The 18,687-nt window shown below is 46.3% G+C and overlaps 1 protein-coding gene across 1 annotated transcript in view; it reads left to right on the plus strand.

The window, feature by feature from the left end:
• Window positions 1-18,687, plus strand: part of LOC117712807 (calpain-8) — a 69,001-nt gene that overhangs the window by 25,601 nt on the left and 24,713 nt on the right. The window contains 8 exon segments of the mRNA XM_034508957.2: window positions 5,087-5,205; window positions 5,663-5,796; window positions 6,801-6,969; window positions 7,685-7,768; window positions 10,169-10,254; window positions 11,953-12,027; window positions 12,742-12,902; window positions 15,772-15,947. Of these exon segments, the coding sequence (XP_034364848.1) occupies window positions 5,087-5,205; window positions 5,663-5,796; window positions 6,801-6,969; window positions 7,685-7,768; window positions 10,169-10,254; window positions 11,953-12,027; window positions 12,742-12,902; window positions 15,772-15,947 (1,004 nt within the window).

An 18,687-nucleotide genomic window follows, 5' to 3' on the forward strand; every position in this document is an offset into this window, starting at 1 on the left:
CTGGAACATATCCATGTTTGCTGGTGTTGAGGAGTAGTTGGGTTTTTCTCATCAGGCTCCTCTTCCATATTTCAGTTGATTGGGCTTCATATGCAAATGTTATTCTCTGTAATTCCATACTCCATGATTCTCTGTGGAGGTCAGACAGACGACCCAGCCAGTGTCCTCAGGACAGAGCCAGACCAATCAGTGTGTAGAATAATGTGTGTATTTCAACTATCCCTACTCCTGGTATTCTTAAGAGCTCCTTTAGTAGAGTTTCTTCCAGCATCGTTTCACAAGGCATGCTAATCACTTTGTTATTATATCAGGAAAATGTTGGCTGAAAGCACCATTAACCACTGCGTAGACAAGCACAGATGAGGGGCTCATTGTTCGTTGTGACAGGAGTCTGGAGGTGGGTGGCCCTCGGCTAGTTCTTAGAAATCCAGACACACACTGGGTTTCTGTTGTTTTCCCAAGTGTCTTGACTCCCATCCCATGCTGTAGCCCTGGGTTTCTGAGATGTGTCTGGATCTCCAGGCATAAGGTAAACTTCCTAAGTAAGGATGTAAGAGAAGAACAGTAGGCAGAAAGATTCTGGTAGGCAAATCCACCACCATTTTCCATCAGAAAAGCAGGTGCTATTATCAAATTCCCACTTCAAACGTAAGCTCTTGGGAATGCTAACCCGTGGTCATTAGCTCGGAGGTAGCTGGAGAGAAGAGATCGTCTGTGGAAACAGGCTGAGGCTTTCTTGTCTACCTCATTTGCCAACAAACGTGGATCCCAAAGCTTTGTGACTGCTTTTGAAAGTCAAAACTATGCTCAGAGATCAAGGTGCCATGGCTTCGAGGCAGGCCCCTCAAACAGGTGGCCAAGGTGTTTTATGCATAAGAAGAGTAAATGTCCGCCATTCCAAGAGTGCCTTTGGAAGAAAGCACATTTGTTTGGGCCCTTCAGAAAAAGCATCCTTGACAGGAGAATTCCCTTAAAAATCATGTAGTATTTGGCAGGGACCCAAATGTCTGTATCTATGGCATTCTTTGAATCCCATTGTGCTTGCTGAAGCAGCTGAGTGGGCCCTGCAAAATGTCAGGAATGAAAGAGAGAAAGAAGCATTAAACTCTCCCTTGGCTGGGCTGACCTATTTGATGTTGACCACTGAAGAGTGTCTTCTGGTATGTCTTACTGAAATATCTAGGAAGCACTCAGAGTGTAGTGTTGCAGCAGCTTAGACTGTGTGTGAGAATCTTCACATCAGAAGGGAGTCGGGGACATGTCAATCACTATGGCTGAGCAGCAAGCATCTCTGGTTTCCTTTAGAACTCACCTGCTTCAGAGACACCACAGAGCAGTCACTCTGCCCCTTTCCTGGGGACTGTGCGGATCTTACCTGCTACCGAGTTTTGAGTAGCCAAGCATCTTGGTGTGATGCGGGTGTCATGTATGAAATTTATGAGGTTTAATGCATGGCCACTTTCACTGCAGCCCAGACCTGGGATCATCCTGAGAACACATGATAGGCAGGATTATTTACTCGCAAATGGACAGAACATGATTGACGAACTCCTTTGGTCATTTGTTGACATGTTTTTCTTTGTTGAAAATTCACTGGATCTTCTCTGTCAGATACTGGGATGCTACTGGGAAAGACTCCATGCTCCTTCTCAGCAGGAGGAGATCTGAGAGGATCAGGGATGAGAGACCCATATCAGGTGGCCTTGGTAGGGGCTAGGAGCTCTATGGGAGGAGGGCTTGGGGATGTGGGGTTAATTATGGATCACAAAGCCCGCTGATCAGCTGAGAGAGATAAGGAAGATCTCCAGAACATACAAAGGACAAAAAAGGTGTCTTCCCAGTAGACCCCAAGGTGAACTTAGTGGGGGGTGAAGACTGGTCAAACTGCAGGAAGCACCAGACAGACCAACAGATAGACAGACAGAACTAATAAGAAAAGACCAGGCAGGAAAAGTGATCAGGATTTACTTTGTGCTTTCCAAGTATGACTGGAGGCTAAACTCACAGTAGGCAGGGAACCGGTCAGGTAAGGGTAGAGTCTCTTGGTTTCCAAGCAAAGAAATGACATTGTAACATGAGCTCATAGGAGAGTTCACAAGAAGAATTGGAGCTGAGGGGCACCTGGTGGGGGAAGGGAAATCTGTTATTTTTCCACTCTTGGGAACTTGCTTGTAATGACTTACCACCCTGCTGCAGTCTTCTGTGTAAGGAGCAACGTAGCACGGTGCGTTCATGCAGGAACCGTCTCTAGTCTCACCTTGAACTTCGCCTTGAATCTCTGTGATCATCTGAGGGGTTGCATTTGTTGGTGCTGCGAGGGAAGTAATGACCATGCCACTTCAAAGGTCAGAAAAATTCTTTAGAAAGTAACTTTGTATGCGCGCGCGAGAGAGAGAGAGAGAGAGAGAGAGAGAGAGAGAGAGAGAGAGAGAGAGAGAGAGAAGGGAAGAGACTGAAATTAGTCTGGAATGTAGTCTTGAGCCTCTGCTTTTTGAGAAAGGTTAGGGGTAAAATTGTGACAGAGCTCTTGCTGGTGGTGATAGACCTTCAGACACTGGTCCTGGGTCATAGTTTACTGACTACATGTTCAAACAGTCTGAGTGTGAAATACCAGGTGTGTTTACTCCTGGGCTGTGGAAGCAATTTTATTTAGTCCTGCCATTAAAACGAAAACATAAAGTTAGAAAAGGGCCTGAAAAACATTTAAAATGATGCCAGGCTTTTAGTCTGAAAGTATATAGGAGAGGTTAAGAGTTCTTATTTGTTTGTTAGAACATCTCTTACAAATTATCATTATTTGATAATTTCACATATGCATGTATGTTTCTTTATCATGTCTATCCAAAGCCATACCCATCCACTACCTCAAGAGTGTGTGGGGGCCGTGTTCCACTCTTCCCAGATACCAACCAACCCATCCCCTTCCTACCTTCATGTCCTGTCTTTTCCTTTTAGATTTAGTTTAATTTATATACAAGTTTATTTATTTAATTTATTTATTTATTTAATTTATTATATATATATAGTTTATTTTATATTTTATATTTGCCTGTGTATATATTTGTGCTCCCCCATCTCTCCTTCTACCTCTCTCTGTGTGAATGCCTGTGGAGGTCAGAAGAGGGCAGAGAATCCCTAGAACTGAAGCTAAGGAGTGTTGTGAGCCACTATGTGGGTGCTGCGGACCAAACCTGGATCCTCTGCAAGAGCAGGGAGTGTTCTTAACTGCTAAGCCATCTGTCAGCCTCTTCCTTTTCTCCCTTTTTCCTTCCTTCCTTCCTTCCTTCCTTCCTTCCTTCCTTCTTTCCTTCCTTTTTCCCTTTCCTGTCTTCCTTGAATAAATTTAACCCTCTGGGTCTAGCTGGTTCTGCCTGCTGAGTTGCTGAGGACTTTGTTGGCTTGACTTTGTCTGGGTCTTGTGCAGGAGCCAGTGCAGTGGCCATGCCTTGTGTAGGAGACAGCATTTCACAGCCGTCTATCTTCTGGCTAGTATGTTCTTTTGGCTGCGCCTTCCACAATATGTCCTAAGCCTTGCTGGGGGGAGGATTGATATATATGTCTCACTTAGGACTGAATGCTCAATAGTCACTTAGTCTCAGCATTTTGACCTGTTGAGTCTGTGCTGGTGCCAAGCAGAAAGGGGCTTCTCTAGCTAAGGTTGAGAGGTCTAACTTTTCACGTGTGGACAGAGATGCCTGGAACACACAACAAGGTCATAGAGCAAGAGGAACCACATGAGTAAGAGAAGCAAGGACTGCTCCACTAAACCCTAGACTCCTAGAGTCTGGAATCCACAGTAAAGCTGGAAAGAGGCAAGACTGGGCAGATGCCACATTGCTTTATAGATGTGAGGGACACTAAGGACATTTGGCCCTCATACTTTGCAGAGCCATGAGCATTTACACAGGTGTAAGCAATACTGCATAGCTTCCAAGACGCTGCTCCCTCCAACTCAGGAGGTTAAGGTAAGCATGTAGTGTCCACGGCCTGTGATTCATCACTTAATGTCACTAGGAGTCAGTGGTGCTGTCTCGGATGTGGCTTTCAGGGGCCTAGGAGGTCTGTCTCACACAGAAGGGAGGTTTCTTTCTGCTTTTAAATATACTCAGATATTCAAAGTGACCAACACCAAGCCCTGGGATATTTAACCTCTCTTGACTTTTATTTCTTCTGCTTCAAATTATGATGATTTCATGCTAATCAATACCTCAAGGGTTCTCACGGTGAACTCTGAAACACAAAAGGACCATTATCCTCCACACAGATCATACAAAATCAACTGCCATTACCCGAGGCCATAATGGGAAAGGATCATTCAGTCACCGACTCCCTCCCTCCCCTCATCCCTCCTTCCCCTCATCCCTTCCTCCCCTCATCCTTCCCTCCCCTCATCTTTCCCTCCCTTCCTCTGTATCTCTTTCCCTCCCTTGCATACCTTATATCCTATCCAAATGGGTTCACTGTTTTTCCTAACCAAGTGTATCCAAGTTGACAACCAGTGAAACAAACGGAGGAATTTCTTTCTCTCTTCTTCTCCATTTGCATTCCACTGTGTGAGAGCCTCAGAACTGTGAAGTGCTCATTGTACAGGGAGACAGAGTAATAAAGATAAGCAGAGAGTTCCCATGTCTGAGTAAAACCCTCCCACTGAGGCCTCAGGAGCTGAATGTGTGTGCATTTCAGCCAGGAGAGGTGAAACCACCTGTATGACTTAGGAGAGTGCTGGTACCTTTGGTCAACTATGTGTCCTCCCAAGATTCAATGGCAGACCACAAACCCAGCGTGATTATGCCAAGAGGAGAGCCTTAGGCATCAGTGCTCCTCTGATAGGGTGGGAGAGTTGGCCGGGTCCTTTTGCCTGTTCACATTTCTGTCATGCATCAAGCAGAGAGAGTGGCTCTCACCAATACCAATTCATCGTCAGCTTCTCGAACGGTGACACGTATATTTCTGTTGTTTATACATAACCCTGTCTCAGGAATTGTGTTACAGCTGAAGTGTAGTCTTCAACAGACACAGACTCTGGAGTGATGGGGACAGCGAGGGCCTGGCCTGATCAGTCATTGTCTCCTCTGATTCCTTGCAGGAGACTGCTGGCTTCTTGCAGCCATTGCTTCCCTCACCTTGAATGAAAAGCTGCTTTACCGAGTGGTTCCCAGGGACCAGAGCTTCCAGAAGAACTACGCGGGCATCTTCCATTTCCAGGTGTTAGTCCTTGCTTGTGACCTTCCCCGCTACTTTTATATCATAGATATCACTCCAGATCTGTGGCACCAGAAACTCTGGAAGCGAGGCCATGTTACTGACGTTAGATTATCCCTGTGGGTACACACTTCAGTTGGAGAACCATTTTATACATCTATCCAATCATCTTTATTTCCCTCCAGGCCGTGGGCCAAGAGAATCACTGTGGACTAAGGATGGGTGTCTGAATTGCCCACTCTGGCTCCCTTCTCCACAGACTCCAAGAAAGACCAAATGCCTTCTTGGTGTCTGTGGCACCTCCTGTGTGCAGATGGGGCATAAATCCTTCTCTCAGGGTGTTTAAGGCTCATGAAGGTTGGAGACTTGCTCAGTGACTGCAGAAACCCCGTCCAAGGATGCCACTGGAGGACCCGTCTCTGCTTCTGCATGTGATCTGTGTTCTGTTTCCCACCCTTAGTTCTGGCAGTATGGAGAATGGGTGGACGTGGTCATTGATGACCGGCTCCCCACCAAGAATGGACAGCTGCTCTTTCTACATTCGGAGGAAGGCAATGAGTTCTGGAGTGCTCTGCTGGAGAAAGCCTATGCCAAGTAAGTGGGGAGGTGAGGAACCAGCAGACCCGGGAGCCTGCCATGGCCGAGGTTTGCCCCCAGCATCCTGACATCCATAGGCTATACAGAAAGTACCACTCTGAAGAGAAATGGAAATTTGGCCTGAGACTTGTAGATCTCATCTCTGCAGCTGGGGATGTAGCTCAGGGATAGAGTGCATGCCTAGCATGCATTTAAAGCCCTGGTTCAACCCCCGATACCACAAACTTAAATAAGTAAAAAATAATGTTTTTTGTTTTTTTTTTTTTTTTTTTTTTTTTTTTTTTTTTTTTTTTTTTTTTTTTTTTTTAAGACTCTAACTCTGTCTCATAAGAATATCTCCCTAGCCATCATCTTATTCTCTCTCAAGCCCCAAGGTAAGATCTTAGGGCAGCATGGATGTTTAAATAATGATGATGATTATGAAGAAGAAGAAGAAGAAGAAGAAGAAGAAGAAGAAGAAGAAGAAGAAGAAGAAGAAGAAGAAGAAGAAGAAGAAAAGTGACATTTGTTTTTTGATTGACATTCCAAGTTCAATGGCTTCTTTGGGTTTCTTTGAATTAGTCTGGTTTGCAGTCACTCTATTCTAACACTCCAGTAAGTTTCTGGCTATATTAGGGCAATCCTTAGCAGAAACCTCTTAGCCTCAAGGTAGGGTTCCCCATTCCTATCTGCCTGGGCACCCCAGGAACCTAAGCAGTTAAGGAAAATTCTGGAAGGGTTACACTTGGTTTTGAAGTTGGGAGGCCTGGAGGAGCTGTTTAAAGATCTGCTTCTAGGCAAATTCTGGGGTATCTGTCTAAAACAGTGGCCTGTGCGTGTTCTGAGGTGTCTGTCTGAAACAGAAGCCTGTGTGTGTTCTGGGCTCCTCCTCATAATAGGCCAGGGTCTTTTCCTGGCCCTCTAGCCTATGTCTTGGCATTGTCCATTTCCGTGGCCCATGGTCCCCTTGTTGGGGTTGCTCATGGCTGTGGATGGTGCATATTTTCTTTCTTTTTCAACAGGCTTAATGGTTCATATGAAGCTCTTGCTGGAGGCTCCACAATTGAGGGGTTTGAGGATTTCACCGGTGGCATCTCTGAATTTTATGACTTGAGGAAGCCTCCGGGCAATCTGTATTATATCATCCAGAAGGCCCTCCGCAAAGGCTCTCTGTTGGGCTGCTCCATTGATGTAAGCCTCAACTCTTTGTCTCTTTTCTCTGGTGACATATTGGTTTACAGTGTACAGGAAATGGTGAAGCCTGGTGAGTGGGTGGGAACTAGGGTTGGTCATATTTTAAAATTATCTTTGGCTGGTAATGGTTGGAGCTGCTTTAGTATGGCCCAGTCATCCTGAGAGCACAGCCCCAGTCCCTGGATCCTAGGCACTATCTACTTACCATCTTTTTGCTAAGTCACCTGGGTCTTTGGGGAAACAAACATGGCAGCTGACAATGTTTGATGAACTTGGAGATCCCTGAGTGAATGTGGAGGACCCAGCTCTGACAGGAAGCTTGGCTGTATAGAATGCCAACGTGGTCTTAGCTATCAGATCTGGAAGCCAGTAACTTGAGGGCCGTTTTGTTATCTGTCTGGTCATGTGTTCTTTTCCTGTGTGGCTGTCATTATGGGTAGGTTTGTTTGTTTGTTTGTTTGTTTTAAGGCAGCATGACTGTGCTCTCAGTCACATTTCAGCCTCAGCAGCCGCTCAGTGTCCGACTGACTTATGAAAGTGGGTCCCCTAGAAATGAGTCCCTCTGCTCATGGGTTCGTGGCCACCCCAGCATTCTTCTCACCTGGGAGGTCTCTGGCTAGGTTCTGGACTATTAGAAAGCATTGTAGTGCTGACCCCAGAGAAGTCAGAAGTAAGAATCAGTTTTACTGATTGGACTTTCTTCTTGACACAGGTCTCAAGTGCAGCTGAAGCAGAAGCCACCACCAGGCAAAAGCTGGTTAAGGGTCACGCATACTCTGTGACTGGAGTCGAAGAGGTAGGAAGGGGTTAATATGAACGACAGCCAAAGTCTGGTTCATCCCTAGGAGAATGTAGGAGGTAACACTGAGAAGTTTGGGGATGCCTTTGAGCTTGCCTGCTTGCCCAGGGCAAGTTTCTCTCTGGACTCAGAGCCCTGGACAGATGTGCAGTTAACTCCTGTCTGTTACAGGAGGCTCCAACTCTTGGCTTCTCCAAGGACAGTATCTGAGCCACTCTGGCCTCGAGCTCTCTGGTTTTAATTAAACTCAACTCTTTCATGAGGTGTTGTCAGAAAAGTCATAGGGATTGTCAGCTAGATTCTACACACATTCCAAATGTCAGCTAGATTATACACACATTCCAAACAAATGTTCGTTTAGGCCAAACAGTATAAACCCATAGGCATTCCTAAAAGAAGTAACAATTTCTACTGCAGTGTTCAGGATGATATTTAATAATGAGAAGGCACATAGATATTCCTCATTTTCTGGCCTCAGCATTGCCAGGTACTATACATGACTTTGATTTCATATGGTTTATCTATGTCCAAATAGGATTTGAATAATTTGATTTATGGCTAAAAGCATAGATTTAAGTGGACCATAAGACAAAGGTAAAGTCCATCAATCTAAATGGTGCCACAACTGAGAAATGAATTTTCTTTAGGTTTTCTAGTAGTCAACGCAGAAAGAGCCACATTCTGGTACTCCAGCTTGCTGCTTATTGTAACGGTGACAACATTCACTACATCTCTCTCTGTTGAGTGTGGTATTGTAAAATCAAGTCAGCTCCATAAACATGAATTGAATATGAGGGAACTTCAGGCTAGCGTTTCATGGAAAATAGGAGGATAAAGACTGAAATCTTTATGAGTGTATGTGAGTCTTAGCATGTGTGCAGGTGCATGGGGACCATACTTGAGTGTTCACTAAATAGTAGGGTGAGGGAGTGTCTTAGTTCATTTTCTGTTACTATAACACAATACCTGACTCTGGATGATTTATTTATTTATTTATTTATTTATTTATTTATTTATAAGAGGCTTTTTTTTTTTTCTTTTATTTCATGTATTAGGAGGCTGGGAAGTCCAATACTGAGTAGCTTCATGGTGCTTCCTAACAGCATCAGTTGAAATTATGGATAAGTGGGATGCAGAAGACATAGAAACGAGACAGGCTGGGTTTGCTTTTTATCACTCTTAGCAACTGGTCCAGTCCTGAGAGAAGGAGACCTCACGTCAGAAGAATGAACTCAGGCTCTTAGGACAGACATTAATTCCATTTCATGTTTTAATCTCTTGAAAGCTCCACCTGCAAATCTCATGACAGCAGTGATAAAAATTTACCACAGCTGTCTGAAGGCATTTATACATTTAGACTATGGGCTTCTTCCCTTGCTGTGGAGAAGTGTGAGCAAGCATCTGTTGACCTGAATAAAGTGCCGGTGACAGATCAGAGAAACAGGCCCACCCAGATCTACTTCAGTGAACCAGTGGTTATATTGGGGTTACTTCCTAGAGCTTGTGTGACTCAAGCACAGCTGCATCACCAGAAAGCCACCATGGCTGGTGGGGCATATGGCTATCCCTGGAGCTGCTTGCTTGACCTGAAGGCAGCATTCGTTGAAGAAACTCTGCTTGCTCTTCAACTGTTCACTACTTTTATAACCTGAGGGAGGGGATTTGAGAATCTTGACACTTTCAGGAACTTTCTGGGCCTTCACGTTTCCTTTACTCCTCAAGTCTTATGAGTTTTCTTCAGGAGGTGATAGTTATACAGCTAACTAAATGATTTTGAATAACTGGCCTTCTCCAAGACTCATATTTTTTACATCAAACTATGAAGTTTAAATGCAGCGATTGTGTATTTGAAATATTTAGCACTGTACCTAACCCAGTAGTAAGCAATAAATAAAAGTTGGACCAGGTGATGTTGGTGGTGGTGGCAGCACATGCTTTTAATCCCAGCACTTGAGAGGCAGAGACAGGCAGATTTCTATGAGTGCAAGGCCAGCTTGGTCTACAGAGCGAGTTCTAGGACAACTAAGGCTACATAGAGAAACCCTATTTTGAAAAACTGTTTTCCATGAATAAATATATATATATATATATTCCATGCTTTTGTCTTTGTTTATGGGATATTTGATACTCAGAATGAGGTCCAACTTAAGTCAACTGCAAATTTAAACCTAAGTTTTAAGTAGATACATAGTTGTTCTGTGGTAAATTCACTCTTCACTTGTTCTAATAATTTGTGAGAAGAAAAGAACACTTGACCAAGGCTTAAAAAAAAGCATGAGGAAGAAATGAACATGTGGTGTTTTAGCAATATTTGGAACACTGACTGTCCTGGGTGCAGACACACACTGCAGACAGCAGTCATGGATGACTCGTATGTGTGGTGTGTGGATCTTGCAGGTGGATTTCCGTGGCCACCCAGAGAAGCTGATCAGGTTGAGGAACCCGTGGGGTGAAGTGGAGTGGTCGGGAGCCTGGAGTGATAAGTATATCCCTCTTCGTTTTTCTCAATGCTCAACTGGACAAAGATGTCCTATAACACACTATACACAATGAGACCCATAGCTCCATGGGTTCTGCAGGGCTTACCTTCTGTAGATTATATAGCCTGCTGTGGAAATAGTTCTAGGATGGGAAAGGCAGAATAGAAACCACTCTGCTGACGGTTTTGGTTATGGATTTCTGCTTTGGCACTTGAAACTTTGGCAGCTCCATGGAAATTTGCCTGGTGCTGAAGGCTTACTTATTTCCTGCCTACCACACTGAGTGCTACAAGGTCAAATCGATAGCTCACAAATCTGATTTCCACATCACAAACACTGTTCCATCAGTATCAACAGAAAACTAAGATGTCAGGAGAACCTTGATTCTGGGAGCCATGGCCCACTGAGGCAGTAGTGAATGGGACTACATTGCACCATGAGTTCAGGACTGGATGGGTGCTGATCCCTGGCTGGGAGGACAGTCTTTGGGCTGCCTAGCCAGGGGAAAGGGGAGTCAGTCAGAGGAGGTGAGGTCCTGGGATGGCTGTTCTCTGGCACCCATGTTCTTCCTGTCTCCTACCAGAGAACTGCCTGGGCTATTGACCTGATGGCAGTTGGGGAAGTCCACTGAAGGTATGAGATGACCAACTGGTAGATTTAGGTTAGAACTAGAATTCTCCATTAGATTCCTAACCTTTAGCCGGGCGGTGGTGGCGCATGCCTTTAATCCCAGCACTTGAGAGGCAGAGGCAGGCAGATTTCTGAGTTCGAGGCCAGCCTGGTCTACAGAGTGAGTGCCAGGACAGCCAGGGCTACACGGAGAAACCCTGTCTCGAAAAACCAAAACAAAAAAAACAAAACAAAAAAAAGATTCCTAACCTTTTTTTTTTTTTTTTTTTTTTTCAAGCACACAGTGGGACTCAGTACTGATTGAATGGATGTTTCAATGACTTTGTGAAGTCCCGGAATCCAGTGCTTAGAAGCCAGCTGGAGGGAGAGGCTGGGCCTGGCCTTCTCAGCTGGGGAAGGAAGAAAGAATGGGGGGTGGGGGTTGTTTCCTGAGTGTGCTCAGGGAAGAGCTTTTGTTTGTTTTTAGGATTGGTACCAACCCTGTTCCTTTATCTAGATATTGCACATGGATGTATCTCAGGAAAACCCAAAGTTGTGAAGGTCAGGCAGCTATAGATGACATTTGAATAAAACACGTGGATATCGTCACAGAAAGGCCACCAACTGGACACCTGAGGAAAATTTCTATAAAACTGGGCCCAATGATCAAAGCTGTAGACTTAGGAGGTGGACAGTGTCTATGTACCCAGAGCTGGCTGGTCCCAGTCTGATAGGAGAGGAGACTGGCAGGTTACCGATAGATAGAGAAATGCATGCCTTTCGTGTGACAGGACCTCCTTATTCTTACGTGAGAAGTCCTTAAGTCTTAGTTGGAATGTAAAACGTGCCCAGAGAGTGGAAGTTAGACAAAGCCATCGCACTTCAGCTGCATGCCTAGGCCATGGGGAGCCCACATCCTTGGCTTCACCCATTTCCCCAGTGGTCAGCACTTTACACCAGGCCCAGTCTGTCTTCTTCCCTTGCTGGGGGGCATCCCTGCATCCCATTTGTGGTCCTTTGGGGACATTTAGCTGCAGTAAACAGCTTGCATCTCAGGAACGACCACCTCTGGCTCATTCTTCCCCTCCACAGTGCACCTGAGTGGAATTGCATAGATCCAGGGAAGAAGGAAGAGCTGGACAAGAGAGCAGAAGACGGAGAGTTCTGGTGAGAAGCTGCGCCAAAGGGCCCTGTGGTGGCCAGTCTGTTCCAAGGTGTATGGGAGGGCCAGTCTCTCGGACTTGCAAGAATGTGACAACGTTCCTAGCACAGGGGATTTTGTTTTTCTCTTCCCCTTCCTCTGGTATGATTGTATAATTCTGCCTCCATTCTCATGTCTAAAGCATTGGAACGCAGCAATCCGTGCCCACAACAGGCTTCAGCCTGTTTGTTGTGAGCCTAAACCAAGCCCTCTCTACCCCCAGCCAATCCTAAGGCCTAGCTTATAGTCAAAACAGGATTCTTTCCTTTCCTGGGAGATGCAGGGGGTCCCTTGGAAGATGGAATGTCTTAGAGGAAATCTCCACACTGGATATCATGGAGAATTCCTCAGAAATGAGCCTTTGGTGGGCTTAGCTATGATCCAGCCTAGAGGTGAGGGCTGCATTCACATCCCTGCTCCCAGGAAGAGTGGAGGGTTCCTTCTGGTTCATGGTTCCAATTCTGTGTGGCTGGTAGACACAGAGGGGAGATACTCTAGGAATTGAGACACTGACCACAGCAACAAATCTGAATGGTAGCTCTGCTTGTCCGTGTGACTGGGCTGTAGAAAGAAACTCAGGCAGCCCACAGCTGCTAGAAGACAGAATTCCTTCCTGGGCCTTTAATCTCTTTCAGTCTAGCCCACTTTACTCACTCCCTTCTGGTTCCTTTGTTCTTCAGGATGTCCTTTTCGGATTTCTTGAAGCAGTTCTCCCGTCTGGAGATATGCAACCTGTCCCCGGACTCTCTGAGCTGTGAGGAGCTACACAAGTGGAACCTGGTACTCTTCAACGGCCGCTGGACACGGGGTTCTACAGCTGGGGGCTGCCAAAACTACCCAGGTGAGGCAGAGGGCCCTCTGGTTTCTCCTGTGGAGGCTGTGTGGCTTTTAACATGAATCTGTGGATAATTAATGCTGGTGGATCTGGGGTCCTGTTTCTCTTCTGGCTCAGAGGCCAGGCAGGCAAGAGTGGACAGTGACTTTGCAGCTGCCTATCTAAGGCCTCACCTCAGCTCCTCTGTGTTCAGATCATTTTTGCTTCATCCCCTCTGTCCTCCCAGCTTGCTGCTTTTGGGTCACCTCTCCTGGACCATCGCTAAGGCCTCCTGCTCTTTTCTTAGACTTCTGCCTTCCCTCCCTGGTCCAGCTGGCTGACACCGCCCCACTGAGCTGTGGGGCAGAGTAGTTAATGCTGTCAGAAGGCAATCTACTGCTTGTGTGGGCTGCTTTCAGAAGGCCAGCCATTCAGCTTTGTGCTGCCTGAGTTAGAACAGAAGGAGTAAGGCTCTGGGGGTCAGGAATGGACATCCATGGGCTATCTATGGGTCATGTTCCATTCTGTGGGGGTTACCGGGGATCTATCCCTGGTGGTGATGTCCTAGTCCAACCTCTGACTTAACTCTGGTTCCTCATCTTGCCAAAGGTGAGAGCGATCAGTCTCCCTGGTTCTTGCAAGATGACTAACGTGTACTGTGTAGGCTCCTCCTAGGTGGAGTCCACTGAGGCAGCAGCTGAAGAAACAACTGAGAAACGACCCTACAGCTCTCTGGAGAAAGAAAGGAAAGAAAAACACACATCCCTGCTTGCTAGTTCCCCACCTTCACGCTTCTTTGGCTTGCTGTTGCTGTGTTGATTTGTGTTGATTGACTTGGTGACTCTGGGCGGGGCGAAGAGTAGCTCCTCCCAGCCAGAGCACTGCTTGCTGTAGAAATGGCAGCATTGTAAAAACCTCATGTGGGTACAAACCGGGAGCACAAGGTCCTATCTCCACTCCCATCCATCTCCATCCAGCTGCAAAGACCAGCTGTTGTCAGGCCTGAAGGGAGAGCTGATGGCCTGCCCCCATCAGTCAAGGATTGTGAGGGGCGCTCCTTTCCTGGAGCTTCAGTTTCTCAGTCCTCAATTCCTCCCTTCCGACTTGGTGGGGCCCAGTGAGCATTGTAACACAGAGAGCACGGGGAGGCGCTTTGTAAACTGCTGCGTTAAACAAATGGCATGTATTATTTTTATGGCCCATTCTCTTCCTGTAGTACTGTTAAGGAGTAAACAAAAAATGTAGGGATTGCGGTAATGCTACATTTGGGAGAAATTAAAATATGCTCACCATTAACAAGCTCTTAGGAAAGACATAGGAAACTTGCATGGATCATTCTGGAAGCTCAGAACTATAGGGGCTTCTCAAGGTATCTGCACACACCAAATCATAATCCCATCTGTGCTGCCAGCTAGCTGTCAGGAAGGAATGGGTTGTTCTTGCCTCGTGGTAATGAAGTAAGTACAGAAGATTACTGAATTTTCTGTCTCCCCTGGAATTCACAGACACCTGATCTTAAAATCTATGTACACCTGAGCCTTGAGTGAAAAAAGAAATACCTAGAAATGGAGGTTCTGGGAAGGAGGAGCTGAATAACTACTCTCGCTGTTAGGGGGAAAAAAAAATAAAGAATGTGTGTTGGCCATATGAGACTGCTATGGTGTTTTATAGTGTTGTACCATTGTATAGAGATTGTGAAAACACCCACAATCCCTTCTCACCCTAAAGCAAACATTCCTTCCCAACTCTTTGTTGCAATTGAACACCGGGCGTGGTGAGATCCACCAGGCCTGTCTTCTTCATTTATGCCCTAAATTCAGCTCCACCATAGAACTGTTTGGTGTCTATGGCTGATCTCCACAATCTCTCCATGCCTAGCTTGGGTAGATACTAAGTTGAGTGAACTTTTTCAAAAACTGTCTTTGAATAAAGGCATCACGTGTGCCCATGGGGTGTTGGCTTATACATCTCTATGTGTGCACACTTGCAGATGTCAGGTGTCTTCCCAGTTCTATCACCCTTTGTCACTTATGTCTTTGAGACAGGGTCTTTCATTGAACCTGAAGCTATGCCAGCAGGGCCAGCAATCCCTGTTTCTATTCCCCAACAGCACTTGGTTTACAGTCACAGTCACAGCCACAGCATTTGGCATGGTGCTAGGATCTGAACTCAGGTCCTCTTGTTTGCACAGCAAGCTCCCTTACCCACTGAGCCGTGTCCCCACCTCTAGAAGGCATCTTTTAGGTATCCATGGGTGGTGAGTCAGGAATGCTTAACAACACTGTGTTTTTTTCTTACATTATTAAATGGCTTGTTTGGAAGGGCATGTGTCTCATCAGCAGGCTGCAAGGCTGCACATCTTGGGAGGATTCTTGAGCTAAGGGTCAGAGGGTAGGTCTTGGGGCCTCATGGGGTCAAAACCAAAGCAGGAGTTTCTCCTGGGCTTGGTGGAGCACATGGCGGTGAGAAGGCTTCCAAACTATCAGGCAGAGGCTTCTTTGGTTCTTCCTCATCCACCAGCTCCGTCCAGGTGGAGTCTTTAGCTAAGAACAGGAAGAAATGAAAGCGTTCCAGGAAGGTAAGATATTTCTTCCTGGTACAGTCCAGAGCAGCTCAAGATACTAGCCACTCAGACGGTTCTGGGCTAGTATCCAGTCCAGTAGGTTGACTAAGCTGAGACGATAGATGTTCTAAGTGTCTACCTGTGGGATGTGTCAGGGAGGTGGAAGGTCAGATTTCCGGTTCTGCTACGCCAGGCCAGTGTTATTCCCAGTTCTGCTACGCCAGGCAGTCTGGCCAGTGTTATTCTTTCCCTGGGATGATAGAGGTTTTCGCCTTTTTTTTTTTTTTTTTTTTTCTCACCCCTGTTGGACCACCATCACTGCACAACTTCCAGCCACCTACTGAACCAATCCCCAGTTTAAAATCCATTTGGATGAAGTGGATGAGGACCAGGAGGAGGGCACCAGTAAACCCTGCTGCACTGTGCTGCTGGGTCTGATGCAGAAGAATCGCAGACGTCAAAAGAGAATTGGCCAGGGCATGCTCAGCATAGGCTATGCTGTCTACCAGGTATGGCTAAGTCAGGTTTCTCTGTCACAGTATACTGGTGTCTTTGATGGGAATATTCTGGTCAGTAACTGGAGCGCATCTTTCCCATTGTTCAAATTCTTTCAATAAGGTGTTGTCTTTCCTTCCTTAAATCTCTAAAACTCTTACTGAGGCTTGAGTTTTATAGTTATTCATCCCTGTGGCTAGAATTTTGTCTGCTAACACTGGGATACACAATTCACTACACAGTGCCGATCAGTGAGAACTCAGTGTAAATGTGCATCTTAGACTCTTAGCCGAGAAGAGGTGTCTCAGTGCACAGGAGCTCAGAACATGAAGGCGAAACATAACTGAGCAATAATACGCATTCCAGAGTAGGGAAAGATGGCTGGATAAAGAAACCAAATGTATACAGTCCCTTCTTCCTATCACAGGAAGTCACTAGGAACTCATAGCCACCAGCTTAGGTAAGAAACCCACCCAGCCCTTTTGGTTCCAGGGTCTCTGGATTGAGGAACACAGCTGGCTCTTGTCTCAGGCTTCAGACCCTGCTTCAGGATACCAGGCTTCTCCAGTGACTACCCCTCTGTGGACTTTGTCTTCCTGATACAGTAAATCAAGGCTTCAGGTCTTGACAGTTCAGCTAAGACCACGCTCTAGTCTATACCTTAACCCAGGCAAAGACTCCTTCTAATGCATCCCATGGGGACTCTTGTATGTTTGGTATGGTTTTATTATAAATGAATTTCTTGGTAAAAATACAGTTCTAATTAGAAGACCCAGAGCAGCTGGGAGGCTCAACGTCTTAGTATAAATTAATGCACATTAAAATAAGCATTTGTGATATGAAGTATTGTAACAAAATTCATTAACAAGGAAAAATTCAGTTGCCAAGTTCATACCATCAGCCTCCAAGTCCCATTGATCAGATTCCTAAGCTTAGGGTTTCAGGTGTGTGTGTGTGTGTGTGTGTGTGTGTGTGTGTGTGTGTGTGATTGGAAAAGAATTGCTACTTACTTGCAAGAGAAAAGATTCGAAAGTAGCCAAACTCCTTTTCACTCAGCTGTTCCGGCCCTATGGAGACATAAATACTGCAAGCCCATCCTCAGTGATCACAGAGCTAACAGCTCAATCCACAACCATCTCATCTTGGATGCATCCCAGTATGGCAAACTTGCCTGAGCACCTACTCTGTGCCATGTGCAGAGTTAGAAGCTGGGACCCTGCGGGACAGCACACCACACACAGTTCCTGTCCTCAGGGTGCTTACAATCTGGAATAGGAACCCCAATGTACTCAGCTGACAACAGGCAGGAGGCATCTGAGATGGTGGTTTCCACCACAGCAGTCTGGGCTCCTCAGCTTCATGCTGAGGAGACTTTGATCGGGTCTTCAAAAGATGACCTGGATTTCAAAGGTGGAGAAGAGAGAACATTCTAGCCTGAAGGGATGCCATGTGCTCCCTGATAGCTTAAAACTTAGTGACAGTTCTAGAGAGCTGACAGCTGGCAGGAGCGGTTACAGGGTGAGCCACTCAGGGATGGTGGCCAGTGCTTTATCCTTCAGGCCCCTCTCATTGTGCCAGAGCAACAAAGCGATCTTTCTCAATAGCTGGTGTGGTGTGGTATTTGCATCAGTAAGTAATACACACAGCATGTCAATTTCGTGTATCAAATTATAGCTGCTTATAAGATACTCCAGGGTGTGTGATCTGTCGCCTCACTTCTTGTCACCGGAGGCATATAATTTAGAGCTTAGAATCTATGAGCAAGATCAGGTTTTAAATCCAATTGAGGAGATGGTTGTAGGGAGCAGCCTAGGTGTGAGGGGAGCAGCTTAGGTGAGGGGAACATCTGGGGCGTAGGGAGTAGCTGGGCTAGAGAGCAGCTTGGATGTGCGGAGGAGCTTGGCTAGCTAGGACTATCATATTCTCACCCCTGTGTTACCCTTCAATGGCTGTCACTGCCTGAAACTGGACTCTAGCCTGAGGTTGAAAACCTGTGGCCAGTTGAGAAGCTGCCAGGCAGCCCTGAAGGCTAAAGAGCCCTTCTCCCACCACCCAGTCAGGATCTTGCATTTCACAGATGGCTGCCCTTCCAGTCTCTTGGTGGGCAGTGGCTGTTCCTATCTGACCCAGGAGACTCAGGGCCAGGTAGACTCAAAGCATATTGCCAGAAGCATCCAGGTTGTTGAGGGAAAGCTGACCAAGGGAATTAGGAAAGTTTCTGGCAGGGTTAGGGAGGCCTCGGGTGCAGCTGTTTGTGTTTTAAACTTTAAACTAGAGGAGTGCCACTGTCTCCTGACCACTGTAGTTCTGCTGAGAGGATGCCAGACAGCTCTCATTTTCCCTCAGAGTGGAAGGCAGTTGCAGAACAGGCCCAAGGCACCAGTGTGCTCTTTTGGTTCAAACAGCCTGTGTCGCAGCAGCAGCAGCAGAAGGTGGACACAGGAGGATGGGGGTCCTCTTTTCTAGCCTGGCACAGGAACACTGGGCATAGCAGGGTTCCCTCTCTGGGTCTGAGAGCTCATCTTCATAGTTGATGTCTTTGGTTTCCCTGAGAGAGCTGCAGCTGAGTTAGTGAGAAAGAATTCACCATCTCATGTAGGCAAAGCAAGGGTCAGAGAGGATGCTTGGATAAGTCAGAGGGTGAGGGAGTCAGAGGCTATGGGGATGCTTTGTCTCTGCATCCCTTTCTCTGACACTAGCTCCATTCTCCTGTCTAGCTTTCTGCACTGCTCAATGTCACTAACATAAAGGAAG

The sequence above is a fragment of the Arvicanthis niloticus genome, chromosome 7 (assembly GCF_011762505.2).
Source record: "Arvicanthis niloticus isolate mArvNil1 chromosome 7, mArvNil1.pat.X, whole genome shotgun sequence".
NCBI lineage: Eukaryota > Metazoa > Chordata > Mammalia > Rodentia > Muridae > Arvicanthis > Arvicanthis niloticus.